At 36.1% G+C, this 18,636-nt stretch overlaps 1 protein-coding gene and 1 long non-coding RNA gene across 2 annotated transcripts in view; one reads left to right on the top strand and one right to left on the bottom strand.

The window, feature by feature from the left end:
• Window positions 1–2,018: 2,018 nt before the first annotated feature.
• Window positions 2,019–4,918, bottom strand: Izumo3 (IZUMO family member 3). The gene is made up of 7 exons (XM_034503913.2): window positions 4,449–4,918; window positions 4,235–4,309; window positions 3,989–4,078; window positions 3,776–3,793; window positions 3,295–3,375; window positions 2,848–2,938; window positions 2,019–2,615 (listed from the first exon to the last, which is right to left on the bottom strand). The coding sequence occupies exons 1-7, from the start codon at window positions 4,678–4,680 to the stop codon at window positions 2,411–2,413; spliced, it is 792 nt and encodes a 263-aa protein (XP_034359804.1). The 5' UTR covers window positions 4,681–4,918; the 3' UTR covers window positions 2,019–2,410.
• A 60-nt stretch (window positions 4,919–4,978) lies between these two features.
• The window catches only part of LOC143442227 (uncharacterized), a 129,900-nt gene continuing 116,242 nt past the window's right edge, over window positions 4,979–18,636 (top strand). Inside the window, exon 1 of the long non-coding RNA XR_013110238.1 lies at window positions 4,979–5,113. This is a non-coding gene — a long non-coding RNA (uncharacterized LOC143442227). The remainder of the gene's footprint in view (window positions 5,114–18,636) is intronic.

Raw genomic sequence — 18,636 nt, 5'->3', positions numbered from 1 at the left:
ACCTATGACGAGACAGGTCATAGGCTGAAAGAAAACCTACAACTATTATTCTAACAAATGGACGTAGTATGAAACAGATTTCTAATGATTTACTGTCATACCTTTAGATTAAAGTCTGTTCTCATCAGAGAAGCTTCTATTTCCTGATCATTAATGCAGGGGATAATAACTAGAGGAGGTACAGAGGAAATACTGTGGAATTTACAATCCTAGCACAACATTTATGCCCCCCCCCACTCCAAGCTCAAGTGTAATTTCAGAAGAATAGGTATAGAGAGTGTAAGAGCCAAAGAAAGTGAATTACAAGGGAAATTTCTTTTTGGCAAACAGTGCAGCTGCAGATACTAAATCTCAGGAGGTGTGGCAACATTCTGAAGAGCAGTGCAAGCTGAAAGCAGACGAGATCCATGCTTGAAAGGGGGAGTGACTCATGAAGTCCTACCCACTAGTTAAGAAATTTTTGGATATTAGTAGCTACTGGAAGGGAAAATGGCTTTGTCTAAGACTGTAGCCACTGGTGAGTTGAGTTCCCATGAGCAGCAGCAGTTGGACTTGATGGGTTTGTAAAAAAAAAAAAAAAAAAAAAAAAAAAAAAAAAAAAAATAAGACAGAGGCTGGGGGTGGTGGAGCAGTAAAGTGTTTGAGGAGTAGAGAAGTATTGGTGGATCAGGAGGAGTTAAGGAATGGGTGGCCATGATCTTCTTGTAAAAAATTCTCAAAGAATTTATAAAAATAATATTAAAGATTATGTTGTGATGACTTAGTGAAATGTGAATCCAATGTAGACACCTTCAATAAATGAAAAATACTGGCACCTTGAGAGCTAGTTCTCACGGATGAGGTCTCCAGTCATCCAAAGGAGAAAAGCAACTAATTGTCCTGTCTGATTCTATTTCCTATGAATAACAAACATTTCCAGAGTTGCAAGATGTTCCAAGAGGTTCAATAGTGACACTTACACCCTTGGGGTAAACAGTAGCTGTCTAATTGTTATTCAGGCCTTCTTAACAGGAAGGGATTCATGCCTAGTACTGTAAACCTATCCACTATCTATGGTCGAAACACCTGTACCCACTGCTCAATTACGAGATTTGATATTTATTTTCTGCTGGGGAACTGTGTTGCTTCTCTTCTGGAACAAGATTACAGAATAAAAGGAGGCAAGGCAAAGTGGAAAGTTTATGACTATGGGAGTTAAGTAGGCTTAGGTTCGAGACCAGGCTTTGCTATGTACTAGCTATATAATCAAGAGTATGTTAAGAGAGTACAACCACTATTACATTTTTAAAATTAAACTCCCATAACTATGTCTTTGTTCATTAATAATATTCTGGTGGTTTTGATAAGCATAAATCATTCATCAAGGGAGTTTGTTATAGCTTGTGTACTTTTAGTATATATATATTTCCATTTCTTCAGCTTTACTGCGATAACAGTGATGACTTATAAGTTCAGTAAGATACCTTTGTTATATATATATATAAACAATGTATGATATATATGTATGATATATATGTCAGAATAATTAATATGCATATAATGATAATAATGATGATGATATTCAATAAAAATATCACGGAAAAAATTCTGGGCTGTGGAGATGACTTACTGGATAAAGTGTTTACTGTGAAAGCAAGAAGACCAGGGTTTGGACCCCTAGAACCCAAGTAGATACTGTGTAGGAGTGACAGGCCTCCTGTAATTCTTGCCTTGGAAATCTGAAAAAGGGGATCTTGAGGACAACTGCCTATCAAGACAAGTCATGGGCTTGACTGATAAATCTCACAGATACATGTGGGAGAGTAATCTCGGAAGAGTCATAGCATGTCCCCCTGCACACACACACACACACACACACACGCACACACACGCACACACAGACACACACAGACACAGGCGCGCACACACACACACAAGCATACAACATACACACTTGAAAAAAGGAAAAGTAAGTCACTTTGTCTTGACACAGGGATTCAGAAGGAAATGATAGGAACAAATTCCAGCTACTCACAAATAGTATTTTCGGACTTTATTTTACACATATGTATGTGCTTATGAGACTATGATAAAAATTCAATATCTGTTATCTAGGAAATCATCTACAATAATCCTGAATATACAAATGGAAAAATAATAATATAAATAAAATTCAGATTTATAAACATGGAAGGTGGCCTTCTTACTGCCATTCATGAGAATGAGTAACAATACATTTTTATTATCACGTGGCGTGTTGTTTCTTGTGTGTATTGCAGCATCGCAGTTTTCTTTCTGTATAGCTCAGGGTAAATCTTTTACCCTCTCATTCTGCCCATCGTCTCAGGATGTCAGTAAGGATGTTCACTGGAGAAACCCTAAGCTTTATTCCAGTTTTTAAGATGCTGTGATTTCCTGACCACTCAGAAACTCAAGTCCCAGTTTGCATTTCAGACTCAGCACTCGTAGGTTCTCCTGTCAGAGACTGTGAATTTGATTTCCTGAACTCCAAATCCTTTTTCTCATCATCTTTATATATCTTCTCCACTAATTCTTCTAGTTTCTTATCCAAAAATGTCTTCAAAGTCCTTCGTATTACTTTCATTTTCCTCCGATGTGAGATACAAACATGGAATCTGGAGTAGAGAGAGAGAGGACAATCCGTATTTCAAGTTAAAGAGCAATATTCTAAAAAACAATAATTATGTAATTATATTCTTTTACTTCTGGATTACTCTGTGTTCCATCTCTCATTCCCATCCAGCTTGTGTGTTTTCTTTTCCTTTCCTCCTTTCCAGGAGGGAGAAAGGAATTTAGTCAATCACAATCTTTTTTTGCAAAGTAAGGCTTGGAAGAGGGAAAACTCACAGTAGCACAGCACTTGCCAAAATAACAGCTTCTGCTAGAAATATCAGATAGAGCGATATCTCTTGATTTTCAGCCTTCTTTGGATCCTCATCTGGAAGAGAAAAGGAAATCAAGACAATGAGTTTGCAACGAGATGATTGTTACTGTGACACTTTCTACGGAACGGTTGTTGGATTCCTTGTGTTAGACCTCTCCAAAAATTTTTCACTTTCTGTCCTTTAGCCTAATAACTCCCGCAGTGGAGTCTAACATCCTGTCATACTCATTCCTACCTGCTCCACTGGCTTTACTCTAAGTTATTCATGTTGATATATCCTTTACTCAGCATTTTATTTTAGTTGTGCTTCTATTTTTTTTTTTGTATTACTGTAAGCATTATTAAAAGTATTCAAAATAAAGGTAGTGGGCCATCTAGTTCCTTATGACCTGTCCCCCCATCCATGTCACCTTGACAATAGTCTCCTTTGAAACACCGGGTGGTCATTCGAAGACAGGTCCAACAATCAAGGACAGGACCTTCAATTACAACTGGCAAAGAAAAATATAATCATAAAAGGGTCATGGCAACGGTTTTCCTTAGCTCATGAATATAGATTAGATCTTGGGCATTTCCAGGACTCTTAAGTTATATTTCTTGGAATCCTTTCTCTAGTAATCAAAATTCTTAAAAATTCAAAGTTATAAATATTTTGGCTGTGGATGAAGTGGAGCAATGATGTCATAGCTCACACTGGAGCAGTGGGTTAGCATTTCTTCAAAATGTGGGGGTATGTAAATATTGCATATGCTTAGTTTTGCCATCAGATGTTATTGATATTTCATGTACAGCTCTAAAAATTGGGTTCAAGGTGTATCTATTGGGAGGAAAAGAGCAAACAGAGAAAGGAGATGGGCTGAAACCTCTAGGCGTCCCATGTACTGTACTCACTGCAATCTTCTGAACAAGCTAGAAGAAAATCAGAAAGATCTGATGAGCTTAGACTCACCCTTACTGTGCCACATTCTCATTTTATCCCCACTGTCTGTTCACTTCTCACTACTCCTAGACCCATTTGACCTGGATGCTCATTTCCCTTCTCACCCCATATTTCCTGTTCTCTGACATAATTTCAGTGCTGTTTAGGTAGAAATGTCTCATTACCAACTTCAGAGAAGCTCTTTAGTATTTGTGTCAGTTTTTTCTCCAAGTTTTGGCGGATTTCCAGAAGCTTGCCTTGAATGATAAAAACTCCTAAAAGAGAAATGGGAGTGATACCAGCAACCAGGGGGATTATTTCAGAATTTAATTCCAGTTATGTTACTTTTGCTCTCCTTAGTCAAATTTCCTCAGACCTCTTTACCTGTTTGCACCATACAAGCTTTGACAGTGAGTCAGTCAGTGCCTTACCTTTCCATGTTTCATTGCCAAGTCTATAAAATTCATCCTTCAGCCATACTCTCAGTTTGACAACATTTCGAACAGCTATATAGGAAGGAGAAAGGTACGTGTGGGGTAGATCATAGTCAATGTTTGAAGGATACGGATTGGACCCACTTGTTTTCTCCCATGCTTCCCTTCACCCTTTAACTTCCCAAACTCTCAGGACTCAAGTTTCCCTCACCCAACAACCGAAGCATCTTATCCTTGTGGGAGACCTTGGAGCTTATATGGGTCATCTCCTTATGCTGCCTGTCCAGCAGCTGATTTCTCTCAGGAACTTCTAGAGGTACCAGCTTTCCCAACAAGGTCCTAACATCTTCTGTAAATTTGGGGTCACACTCCAAACAGCCTTTGACCCCATGAAAGGCTGCCAGGGACAGAGGTAAAAAGATAAGTATCCATGGGTCTCCCATTTCCTTGCCCCAACCCTTCTCCCCAACACAGGTTGTCTTGGCAACTGGTTCCCTCTTCTTCAAAACTCCAGGAATGAGATCATCGTCTTGGATATTCTGAGTACATTTTTCCTTCTTTTTCCATCCAAATTTTAGGGAATTTCATTTCCCCAAATATCTTCAGTAGTTTTCTGACTTTTATCCTTCATTCCAGAGAGAGGGAACTGCTGGCTGGGGGGCAGTTACCTGAGTTCTGAGTGTAGAACACAGAGAAAAAAGCCTTGAGCTCATACAAGCAGAGTTCTGTGCTGGGAGATATCTAGAGAAGATTTCTTTAGCTCTCTGTCTGTAAGATTTATCTGCTTTGTTCACTCTTGTAACATAATAAGAGACATGGATGATGGAAGAGCTCTCACAAGACCTTAGAGTTCAACCCGTATTTAACGTCTAGGAGGTAAGATAAGCCAAGAACATTTGAATGGTTTGGGTCTCATTTCCTTTTTGTCAACCATGTTATTTTAATTTAAGAAATGAACATCTATAAACAGTTATAGTTGATAAATGTTCTATAATTTAATTTCTGTCTTAAAATTCCTATAATGTATAAGAAATTTTAGAATACTTGTTTGTGTGGAATTATTCTTCAGTCATTTTAAAATTGTTTTATCATATTATTTTAAGTTGACCAGGAGATTGGATCTAGATATAGGTGATGTGAAGTACACAGTAAAAATTGGGAATCTAATCATACTAGTGGTACCTGAGCAGATACAGTCTAAAATAGTGATGTTACAGTATGGCATGTGTAAAAAATGTAAATGCAGTAACAATCAGCTGCCATCTTGGACTACTTACATGAATCATAGACAAGTCGACTTTTCCTTCACTTTATGAGGTATTTGATAAAAAAAAAAAAGCAGTCTTTAGTTCTTTGTAGTAATTAAGGCAGTTTTTTTTCTAAGAGGTTTGGCTACGTGTTTTATTTATATACTGTTTGTTTAGCTGTTACCTCCTAGAAAGCAAGAATGACTGGTAATAAAATTTATAACTATGATACCATGTAGTCAAGGAGTGAGTTTTGTAAAGGAAAAGAACTACTATGAATTATATACTTATTATGCATACAAGTAGTATGCTAGGCCTTCAGATAGATTATTATATGTCCTCATGACAGAACATTGCTTCTAGAAACTGTCATCTTCATTTTATAGAGAAGAATCTGAGGATCAGAAGTGTAGAAGTCCTCCCTGGCCATATAACTGACTGGTTATGGGTAGGGTTCAAATTCAGGTCCATTTGGCTTCAAATTATGTATACTCCATCTTCTCATAGTACCCACACTCTGGAATAAAACAGAAAATAATTTGCAAAATTTTGAAATTTCAGGAGACAATATCCAGTTTAAATTATTTTATTTTATTTCTCACTGAAAATAAAAAAAAATTGTTCTGATTTTACATTCTTTTGACTAGACAAGTTCATTTCTAAAGAATTATACAAAGAGTTATATGTTATATGTTATATGTTATATGTTATATGTTAAGGTCTGAAGCCAAGGGAGCTAATGGAATTAAATGATATCTACAAAACAAATTTTGGCATATGCACCAGATGTGCAAATTCTATGTGGAAGGACATACAGAAAACGCTTTTAGGTTTGTGGACCAGATGGTGTTTGAAACAGTTATTGACACTACTGCCAGAGAAGGAAAGCAACTAGCCATAAAGAAAGAGATGCAGCTCTTTCAATAATACTTTAAAAGACCAACAGTCAATTAACTTGTACTATTGGGGGCTGCCAGAAACTGAACCACCAACTAAAGAACAAGCATTGGATGAGTCTAGTTCTATAGTGACTTGATGTACCAGTGTGGGGTGATACCCAGGGGATATCTCCCCTATTTTCAGAGAAGAGGGGAATGGGGATGGGGAAGTGGCTATATGAGGGGAGACTGGGAGGAAGGAGTCTGTTATTGGGATGTAAAATAAATAAATAAATAAATAAATAAATAAACAAACAAATAAATGAAAAAATATTTGTGGCCTTTAAGCCAGGTATGAAAATACCCTGCTACAGTGTATATAAAATAACTATTAGTATCTTGGAATAGTTCTTAGAGCTCCATAAATATAAAACACTTGAACTTTACAAAAAGGAATTGTTGAGAAATTAATTAATAACATAATGAGCACATTAGTTTGATTAAAATAATAATACTTGTGACTGTAACCTAAGTGTTTAAATTCAAATTCTAGGTTGATTATGTTAATAATAGTTTGGTTTGTCACGAAAGAAACAATGTAAAACTGTACAAAGTTTTAGATTAGCTAGCTCTATGCTGTGTTTGCTGAAATAATATCAAACACAAACTATTGTATGTCTCCACATTATAACATGAATTTATTTACTGATTTGCAATTCTTACATTGATCTTGGTGGATATTTGTTTATGTACTATATATAACAATAATGGTTAAAACTCATTCACGGGAATTATTTGTAGCATTTGTTGCGTGTTACAAATCATTTAATGCCTGGCAGTTTTACAATTTGAAGAACAAATTTTAATAAAAAATGGGTTTTTATAGATTTTTTAAAATGGTAAATGATGAAAGTCACAGAGCTTACAGCAGAATCTACTGTGTTATTTTCTATTCCTATATTTACAAGACCCTTAAACGTTTGACAAGTAATATAAATTCCGTTTTCATTTTTAAAAAATTATTTTTATTTGTATGTGTGTTTGCCAGCATGAGTTTATGTGTATTATAGTATCTAGAGGGCATGTACGTCAGAAGGTCAGAAGAAACATCAGATTCTTTGGAACTGTACTCCCAAGCAGTTATGAGCTGTCACATGGGTGCTAAGAATCAAATTCATTTTCTGAGACCAGTAAGAACTTTTATCTGTTGAGTCATCTTTCAAGCTTCCAAATCCCTTTTGCATTAACCACATCCTGATTACGATATGGGATTAGAATCATTACTTTATATTATCTATATTATAAACTATCTTTCTAGGCAACATTGTAAATAAATGATGTTGAAATAGCTACTGTGTGCCAGATATTTCACAGGTAAAATGTTTAATTGTCTCTACACCTCTTCATTGCTATTCTCTTCTCATGTATGAATTGTTGTAAATAGCCTGAAAGTCACAGAAAGAACGTGTCTCTAACAAACCTCCCCCCTTCCCCCCAAATGTGGTCTAAGAGAAATGTTGGTGCTGTTTAGGTAGAGGGAAGAAATAATGGGAAACAAATAGAAAAATTAGAAGTTAAGTTGCAGCATTTCTCTAAGTGAGGGTTCTAGAAAGAAAGATGTACTAGAAAGGCTACAGAAAACAGTGAGAAGGTATATGAACTGTTGATTCATGGTACTTTTATATGGAGAAATGTGCCTGAGGGCAAGTGTGACCATGAAATGATTGGCTAATAAGAAGCATATTGATAAATACATTTAAGGCATTACTTCATTCATTTATACAAAACATGACTTTGATACTTAGAGAAACTAGGGGGCATGTATAAAATCACGTATTGTGGAAAGAAGATTTGGAAGTATAACTTCAATGTCTGTTTTCAAATTCATATTTTTCACCAAATACGAAAATGTTTCCTGAATGCCTCAAGTTAACTAGTGCCTCCATTTAGCAACAACCCAGACAAATGGTACTTCTGATAAAGGAAAGTCATTTTCTTGTTAGTTTTCCTGATAATTACATGTAATAGCACTTTCAGAAATGGTCTTCTTGTGTTCCCACCTCATTGAAATGCCCAAAAAACATCAAAAGTAATGGTGACAGAAATACTCTAAGAACTGAAGGATGGGGATGAGTATTGTGTAATGGTGTCTTCTGGACATGACTTGTCTGTTGCACAGATCAAATTACAGTATCTTTGGTTATCTCTAAGAAACTAACAGAAGATCAAGCCAGTTAAAATCCTAACATAGATCTCAGGAGGCCTCTTCTCTAGGTGGGGATCTATTAAGGGTTGATTGCTGCTGGGAGAAAGAAGGATCACATGTCTTTGGGATATGGCTACAAATTGATTGCCCATGTCTGAGTATATGGCTACATATTCATGAGCCTGTACATAGTAATTAGAATCTCCAAAAAGATGATATCATACTTAGTACATGAAACTTGACCAAGAATTCCCATCAAAAAAGATTAACATACTATTGTTATTTTGCTGTGCAAGCTGAGAATCAAACTTCCTTAACAATAGTTGTCCTTATTTCTAAGGTTAGTGTGGATGCAGACCTTATCAAAGAAATTTTCTAATGCAGTAGACAGTGATTAAAGTACAAATAAAAGGGTTTATAGATTTCTCAATAGCAAATGAGATGTTATATCGTACGCCCAAGTTTCACAGATCATCAAGGAAGAGAATTAAATTAATAAGAGTGTAAGAGACAGAGAGGTTAGAGAGATCTGCTATGAAATAGTATTTTCTGGAAATACAGAACCACAGTACGCGTGAACTAGCAGAATCTGTGGCTGCCTACAGAAGAACTGAACAAGATCAAGCCAATCTACAGTTAAGCAAGGATAGGAAAGGGCCCACATGACCACATGCCTTAGATAAGAGCTATGATCAATTGATAGGCGTTAGAAAGGAGTCTATTTTCTTCATGTGTGTGTTCTCTAGTATACTGTCCATTCTTCAGGGAATGGCTTTTTACCCACATACATATTGGAAGCTCTAATTTTCCCCAATGATTTATGAGGAAAACAGCAAGACATTTAGTTATTAAAGGTGTGGGAAAGTTGTAGGTAAAAAGAGTTATTAAGACCTAAATACATTGTATAAATATATTGTATTATGCATCATAATACAGATACTTTTTCAAAAGGGTTATGAAGTTGGGAAGGGTATGTGCTGAGCAGAAAATCAGAGAAGAAGTTGAGAACAGTGGGGTAGAAAATGATTAAGATATATTGTTTAATCTGTGAAAATTTGAAGAAATAAAAATAATATCAAGAAATTAAAGAAAATGAGGAATCTTAATGGTCCATGGTGAGTGTACAATGTTTCAGTAAAGAGGAAAATAGGTGGTGGTGAGATGAACCACTAGATTTAGCTGATGTTAAGAATTATGCCAGGAGCCTTGGAATTTCAGAAGATTAATGGTCACACTTATGGTTTCGTCTTAGTTGAAAGAGGGTTCTCAGAGAGAGAGAGAGAGAAAGATTACTTGAAAAAGTCTTCAGCATATTAACTGTTGTTTAAGTTTACTTTTAAAAGAATTTAAGCTGGGTAGTGGTGGCGCATGCCTTTAATCCCAGCACTTGGGAGGCAGAGGCAGGCAGATTTCTGAGTTCGAGGCCAGCTTGGTCTACAGAGTGAGTTCCAGGACAGCCAGGGCTACACAGAGAAACTCTGTCTCAAAAAACCAAAAAAAAAAAAAAAAAAAAAGAATTTAAGTTTGTGTGTTTCTAAGTGTGTGTGTGTGTGTGTGTAATTTCAAGAGTATGGAAACTATTGTATTATCTATAGTAAATAGGAATTTTTTTGACTAATGTAGTCCACAAATTATTCTGTCAGTCTTAGTGTAAACATGTCCACCAAGGTAAATTTTAGGGCCACTATAAATCAGTTTTCGAAATGATGAATGTTTTACATAAAAATGTGAAATGGTTTTCAATTGCAGCTATTTGAAAATTTCACTGTGAAAAATACTCTAAAAAAATCTTCTCTCTCTTCTCCCTTCACAAAAGACCTTGAAAAAGCATGCATTGACCACTTTCCTTTTATGCCAAGTTAGGTTCTGAGTCTGAAGGGCATATGCAATAAATTGCTCATACACTATCTCATTTGCAGTTTCAATTTTATGAGCTCCCGTAAAACAATTACCATATATACATTCTACAATAAATTGGCAAACAAAGTGGCTGCAAACAGTATGGAAAAGTCAATAATTAATTTCAGATTTCCAACTGTAACAGAGACACTGGATCTTTCTCTTCTTTTAAAAAGAGACAGTTTCTTTGTTAAGATTATGCATGCATGTTAATTCACTGCTGTGTGGTTTCCCTTTTTCCAAAGCTTGTCGAAGGTCTAATTTATGTGCAAGACTGGAAGCTGTTTAAACGGATAATATGCCTCCTTCATAAGAGATACACCCCTTTATGCTCCATTAAATTCAGCCGTCGACTCTATAAGCTACATACCAATTATTTCTTCCCAGAAACAGCAGCATAGTTTTTTTTTACCCCAACAAAAGACAACAGATTATTGTGGGCTGCTATTAATCTCCACACAGTCCACAAAAAACACAGGACATTAGGGAAAAAACAATTGAGTTGCTATTTTAACATTTTCGAAATGCCCTATAAAGAAATGAAAAGGGGTATGTTGTCTTATTGCAATATTCCTATCTTGTTTTAAATCTTTCCCAAATAGGCACACTCTAAAGTTAATCAACAGTGGCTTACTGGTGCTGAAGCAGTGTCTGAAGATGAGTGTATCAGGATTTTACCTGGGCATTCTTGGTTTTCCCCTAATATCATTGTGGCTAGTCTCTGAAAACAAAACTGTAAAACCGTTGGATGGAAAAGGCAGTGAAATGCATGTTGCAACAGAAAATTGGGGTTAAGAAATGTCTCAGTGGATAAGAGAAGAGCTTGTTACCAAAGCATGAAGACTTGAGTCAAATCCCCAGAACTCACATAAAGGCCAAACATAGTTTTGCTTTCTCCCCTAACTGTAGTTCCCTATGGATGGAATGGGATAGAAAGAGAAGGATTGCTGGGCCATGCTTTACTGAGGGACCCATCTAATAGGAATAATGCAGAAATGGATAAAATAAAACCCTTGATATCTTCTTCTGACCTCCACACAAGTGCATGGTATGTGTACATAGGCTACGTGCACATACCACACACACACACACACACACACACACACACACACACACACACACACACACACACACTTTTATGAATTCTTGTTTAGTTTAGTTACACCAAAATGTTACTTCTTTTCCCAGTGAGACCCTCCTTTCCCCCTTTACCTCTAAGAGGGTGCTCCCCAACTCACCCACCCCACTCCCTTTTCACCAATTTACCATTCTCCTTTTCTGGAGCACCAAGCTTCCACAGGACCAAGCAACTCCCCTCTCACTGATTTCAGTCCTCTGTGTTATATGTAGCAGGAGCCATTAGACCACATATATTCTTTGGTTACTGGTTTAGTCCCTGGGAGCTCTGAAGGGTCTATTTAATTGATACTGTTGTTCTTCCTATGGGGTTGCAATCTCCTTCACCTCCTTCACCCTTTCCACTAAGTCTTCCATTGGGGTCCAAGGTTTAGTTCAATGGTTAGCTGTATCTGCATTTGTTTTAGTCAGGTGCTGGCAGAGCCTCTCAGAGGACAACCATACCAAGCTCCTGTCTGAAAGCACATCTTGGCATAAACAATAGTGTCAGGGCTTGGTGTCTGCTGATGAAATAGAGTGTACAGTGGGGGAGTCTCTGGATGGCTTTTCCTTCAGTCTCTGCTCCATTTTTGTCCCTGCATTTACATTAGACAGGGACAATTCTAGGTTAAAATTTTTGAAATGGGTGGGTTGCCCCATCTCTCCACTGGACTCCAAGTCTATTTACTAGAGGTAGTCTCTTCAATATCTATCTCCTTGCTGTTGGGTATTTCTAATAATGTCATCACCATTGGGTCCTGGGAGCTTTGTTTTGGTGTCTGGGACTTTCTAGTGGTTCCACAAGTTCCCTATACCCCTCTCCTGCTTATTTCTATTCATTCTCCTGGTCCGTTGAACTTCTGTCTCTACCCATACCCGGTCCCCCCCCCCCAACACTCTTTTTCCACCGAGATTCCTACCTCTGCCTCCTGTGACTTATTTGTTTTTCCGTCTAAGTGAGTTTGAAGCATCTACACTTACACCTTAGTTTTAAGATTCATATGGCCTTTGAATTGAAATGTGTGTATGCTGAGCATTGGAACTAATGTACACTTTTTAGTGAGTACATACCATGTATGTCCTTTTGGGTCTTGGTTACATTCACTCAGGATGATATTTTCTAGTTTCATTCATTTGCCTACACAATTTGTGAAGTCATCATTTTTAACAGCCGAGTAGTATTCCATTGTGTAATTGTGCCACATTTTCTGTATCCATTCTTTGACTGAGGAACTTTCGGGCTGTTTCCAGAGGCTGGCTCTTTTAAATAAGGCTGCTATGAACGTAGTGGAGCATGTATCCTTGTTATGTGTTGGGGTATATTTTGGGTAATGCCTAGGAGTTATCTAGCTTGGTCTTCAGGTAGAGCTATTCCCAAATTTCTGAGGAACTGCAAGATTGATTTTCAGAGTGGTTGTACCAGCTTGCAATCACACCGGCAATAGAAGAGTGTTCCTTTTTCTCCACATCCTCCCCAGCATCTGCTCACAACTGAATTTTTGATCTTAGCTATTCTGACTGGTGTGAGGTGGAATCTCAGGGTTGTTTTGATTTGTGTTTCCCTGATGACTAGGGAAATTGACATGTCTTTCGGTATTTCCAGGCCATTAGAGATTACTCAGTTGAGAATTTTTTGTGTAGCGCTGTATCCCATTTTTAAATTGGTTTTCTGCAGTCTAACTTCTTGAGTTCTATGTATAATTTGGATATTGCTCCTCTATCAGATGTACAGTTGGTAAAGATCTATTCCCAATCTGTAAGTTACTGTTTTGTCTTAGTAACAGTGTTTTTTTGTCTTACAGAAGCTTTTCAGTTTCATGAGATCCCATTTGTCAATTGTTGATCTTAGAGTCTGAGCCATTGGTGTTCTGTTCAGGAAATTTTCTCGTGTGCTGATGTGTTTGAGGATCTTTCTCACTTTCTCTTCTATTAGACTCACTGTATCTGGTTTTATCTGAAGATCCTTGATCCACTTTAACTTAAGCTTTGTACAAGGAAATAAGAATGGATCAATTTACATTCTTCTACATGCAAGTCTGCCAGTTAGAACAGTGCCATTTGTTGAAATGTTGTCTTTTTTCCACTGGATGGTTTTTAGCTTCTTTGTCAAAGATCAAGTGATCATAGTTGTGTGGGTTTATTTCTGAGACTTTAATTTGGTTCCATTGATCGACCTGTGTGCCTCTATACCATATGGTTTTCATCACTATTGCTCTGTAGTACAGCTTGAGATCAGGAGTAGTCATTCTTTCAGAAGTCTGTTTATTTTTGAGAACTGTTTTAGCTATGTTGGGGGATTTTTTGTTATTCCAGAAGAACTGCTCTTCTTATAACTGTGAAGAATTCAGTTGGAATTTTAATGGATATTGCTTTGAATCTGTAGACTGCTTTATAAGATGGTCACTTTTACTATATTAATTCTACTGATCCATGAGCATGGGAGATCATTCCTTCTCCTGAGGAATTCTTAGATTTCTTTCTTAAGGGACTTGAAGTTCTTTTCATACAGATCTTTCACTTGTCAGGTAAGAGTTACATGAAGATATTTTATATTATTCATGGCTACTGTGAAGGGTATTGTTTCCTTAATTTCCTTCTCAGCCTGTTTATCCTTTGTGTAGAAAAAGTCTACTCATTTGTTTGAGTTAATTTTATATCCAGCCACTTTGCTGAAGTTGTTTATCAGGTGCAGGAGTTCTCTGGTAGAGTTTTTGTGGTCACTCATGTATATTATCGTATCATCTGCAAATAGTGATACCTTGACATCTCTTTTTTTCTGATTTGTATCCGTCTGTTTTCCTTTTGTTGCCGGATTGCTCTAGATGGAACTTCAAGTACTATATTGAATAAATAGGGAGAGTGGGCAGCTTTGTCTTGTCCCTTATTTTAGTGGGATTACTTCAAGTTTCTTTTCATTTAACCTGATGTTGAATGTTGGTTTGCTCTATATTGCTTTTGTTATATTTAGGTATGTGCCATGAACTCCTGATCTTTCCAAGACTTTTAATATGAAGAGGTGTTGTATTTTGTCAAAGACTTTTTCAGCATCTAAGGAAATGATCATGTGATTTTTTTTCTTTGAGTTTATTCATATAGAGGATTACATTGATGGATTTATATTAAACCATGCCTTTATCTATTGGATGAAGTTGACTTGATTGATGCATGTGATAATTTTGATGTATTCTTGAATTTGGTTTGTAAGAATTTCATTGAGTATTTTCCATCAATATTCATAAGCAAAATTGGTCTGAAGTTCTCTTTCTTTGTTGGGTCTTTGTATGGTTTAGGTATCAGCATAACTGTGGTTTCATAGAATGAATTAGTATTTGTTCTGTTTATATTTTGTAAAATAGTTTGAGAACTATTGGTATTAAGTCTTCTTTGAAGGACTGAGAGAATTATTCACTAAAACCATCTGGCCCCTAGGCTTTTTTTTTTTTTTTGGTTGAGAAACTTCTAGTGAATGATTCTATTTCCTTAGGTGATATGAGACTGTCTAGATAGTTTATCTAGTTTATTTAACTTTGGTACCTGGTATCTGTCTAGAAAATCATCCATTTCATCTAGATTTTCCAGTTTTGTTGAGAATAGGCTTTTGTAGTAGGCTTTGATGATGATTTTTATTTTAATTTCCTCAGTTTCTGTTGTTACATCTTCATTTTAAATTCTGATTTTGTTAATTTGAATACTGTTTCTGTGGCCTTTAGTTAGTTTGGCTAAGGGTATATATATATATATATATATATATATATATATATATATACATACATATATATATATTTATATATATATATGTGTGTGTGTATACCCTTATATATATAGTTGATATATATAAGATATATATGTATATATGTATATGATGTATATGATATATATACATATATATATATCAACTATATAAATATATAGTTGATTTTCTCAAAGAAACAGCTCTTAGTTTTGTTGTTTATTTGTATAGTTCTCTTTGTTTCTAATTAATTGACTTCAGCCCTAAGTTTGATTATTTCTTGCTGTCTACTGCTCTTGTGTGTGTTTTCTTCTTTTTGTTCTAGAGCTTCATGTGTACTTTAAGTTGCTAGTGTAGGATCTCTCTAGATCTCTCTAATTTCGTTATGAAAGTTCTCAGTGATAAGAATTTTCCTTTTAGCACTGCTTTCATTGTATCCCATAAGTTTTGGTATGCTATGCCTTCATTTTCATTAAATTCTTTAAAGTCTTCGGTTGTTTTTTTCTTTATTTCTTCCCTGACCAAATTATCGTTGAATAGAGAATTATTCCATTTCCATGAGTATGTGGGTGGGCTTTCTGTTGTTTTTCTTGTTATTGCAGACCAGTCTTAACCTAAGGTGATCCAGTAGAATGCATGAGATTAGTCCAATCTTATTGTATCTATTGAGGCTTGTTTTGTGTCTGATTATGTGGTCAATTTTGGAGAAGGTACCATGATATGTTGAGAAGATGGTATATTATTTTGTTTTAGGGTGAAACATTCTATAGATATCTGTTAAATTCATTTGGTTCATAAGTTCTGTTAGTTTTACTGTGTCTCTTTTTAGTTTCAGTTTCCATGATCTGTCCATTGGTGAGAGTGAAATGTTGAAGTCTCTCACTATTTTTGTATGAGAATTAATAGGTGCTTTGAGTATTGCTAATATTTCTTTTACAAATGTGGGTTCCCTTGCATTTGTGGTGTAGATGTTTAGAATTAAGAGTACATTTTGGTGTGTTTTTTACCTTTGATAAATATAAAGTGTACTTCCCCATCTCTTTTGATAACTTTTGGTTGAATGTCTATTTTATTGGATATTAGAATGGCTACTCTAGGTTGTTTCTTGAGACCATTTGTTTGGATTATTATTATTTTTTTTTTTTTTAGCTTTTTATTCTGAGCATCCGTCTTTGTCACTAATGTGTGTTTCCTGTATGCAGCAAAACCTGTTTATGTATCCAGTCTGTTAGCCTATGTCTTTTTATTGGGGAATTGAATCCATTGATGTTGAGAGTTATTAAAGACCATTTTTGTTGGTCCCTGTTATTTTTGTTGTTAATGGTAATATTATGTTTGTGTGTTCTCCTCTTTTAAGATTGTTGTGAGATGATTAATTATTTCTTGGCTTTGTTGTGAGTTTGATTTCCCTCTTTGTGCTGGAGTTTTCCTTCTATTATCCTCTGTAGGGTTTGATTAGTGGAAAGATATTTTTAAAATTTTGTTTCGTCATGGAATTTCTTGATTTCTTCATTCGTGGTAATTGACAGTTTTGCTGGGTATAGTAGCCTGGGTTGGTACTTGTGTTCTCTTAAGGTCTGTGTGACATCTTTCCATGATCTTCTGGCTTTTAGAGTCTCTCTTGAGAAGTGTGGTGTAATTCTTAAAGGTTGGCCTTTATATGTGACTTGGCCACTTTCCATTACTGCTTTTACTATTCTTTCCTTGTTCTGTATATATTTTTTTGTTGTTGTTTTGATGATTATGTTATGGAAGGAATTTCGTATCTGGTCCAACCTATTTGATGTTCTGCAGGCTTCTTGTATATTTATGACCATCTCTTTCTTTAGGTTAAGAAAGTTTTCTTCAATGATTTTGTTGAATATATTTCCTCGTGAATTGCATTGGGAATATTTTCTCTCTTATTCCTACTTTTCTTTGGTTTGGTCTTTTCATTGTGTTCTGAATTTCCTGGATGTTTGTATTGGGAGTTTTTCTCACTTTGTATTTTTCTTTGACTTTGTATCAGTATCTTCTATAGTATCTTCTATGCCTGAGATTCCCTTTTCTATCTCTTGTATTCTATTGATAATGGTTGCATTTGCAACTATAATCTCTTTCCTTGATTTCCCATTTCCAGGGTTACCTCCTTTTTGATGTCTTTATTGTTTCTATTTTCCTTTTTTGATCCTGAATGGTTTTGTTCAATTTCTTCACCTGTTTGGTTGTGTTTTCCTATATTGTTTAAAGGAATTTATTTATTTTTTCCTCTTTAAGGGCTTCTATCTGTTTACCTGAGTTCTCTTGTATTTTTTAAAGGGAGTTATTCCTGTCCTCCTTAAGGTCCTCTACCATCTTCATGAGATGGGATTTTAGGTCATAGTTTTGCTATTCAGGAGTGTTAGGGTGTCCAGGGATGCTGTGGTATGAGAAGTGTGTTCAGATGTTGCAAAGTTGCATTTTATTTCTGATGCATATGTTCTTGTACTTGCCTCTCACTATCTGGTTATCATTAGGGTTAACCGGGCTTGCTGTCTTCTACTGGATCCTGTCCCTCCTGTTAGCTTGTGAGCCTGGTTGTGATGGAGCTTCTGGGAGTCAAACTTTCTCTGAGTGTGGGATGGGGTCTGTGCTGGCTATGCCCCACGGCAGAGTTTTAGGCTTAGTTATTCCCTTTATTTTGCTCCTAAATGAATAATCCTTATGGAATTTTTGGTAGCTTCAAACAAATTGGGAAAGTTTTTCCACAGATCAAAGTGTGAACTATGCCCTGGTTAAGCCTATTACTAAAATTCATTCCTTCAAAATTTGCGTTAGAAATATGTATGCAAACTATCACAACTTAATATTAATATATAATAAGTTCCAATGGAAATTATAGGAAAATATCATTTCTATATTTGTCCCAAGCATCCATTAGAAGAGACTAATTCCACAATTCTTTTTAAATTATTTTATTTATTTCCATTCTCATCATTGCCACATGTATAGTTCCTCATCCTATTCTTCCTCCTCTTTGCCTCTGAGAGGGTTCTTACTCCCACCAGACCTCCCTCTTCCCTGGAGCCTCAAGTCTTTTGAGGATTAAGTGCATCTTCTCCCACTAAGGCCTGACCAGACAGACTCTGCTATATTTGTGCCAGGGGATTCTGACTAGCCCATATGTGTTTATGGTTCTGGATCAGTCTCTGGAAGCTCCCTGGGGTCTTGGTAAGTTGAGACTGCTGATCTTTTTATGGAGTTGTTCTCCCCTTCAGCTTCTTCAATCCTTCCCCTAATTCAACCATAGGGGTCCCTAACTTCAGTTCAATAATTGTAAATATTGTAAATGGCTGTAAATATCT

Source organism: Arvicanthis niloticus, chromosome 5 (assembly GCF_011762505.2).
Source record: "Arvicanthis niloticus isolate mArvNil1 chromosome 5, mArvNil1.pat.X, whole genome shotgun sequence".
Taxonomy (NCBI): Eukaryota; Metazoa; Chordata; class Mammalia; order Rodentia; family Muridae; genus Arvicanthis; species Arvicanthis niloticus.
Note: the sequence above shows the minus strand (reverse complement) of the source record. Positions and strands in the feature narration are given on the sequence as shown.

What these genes read in the sequence shown, in the direction of transcription:
- Izumo3 (XM_034503913.2), bottom strand. Translation starts at nt 4,680, where the DNA reads ATGGGAGACCCATGGATACTTATCTTTTTACCTCTGTCCCTGGCAGCC. An exon ending in TGGCAATGAAACATGGAAAG is followed by an intron (nt 4,079 to 4,234) that starts GTAAGGCACTGA and finishes TTTCTCTTTTAG; the next exon opens with GAGTTTTTATCATTCAAGGC. An exon ending in TTGGCAAGTGCTGTGCTACT is followed by an intron (nt 2,616 to 2,847) that starts GTGAGTTTTCCC and finishes TCTCTACTCCAG; the next exon opens with ATTCCATGTTTGTATCTCAC.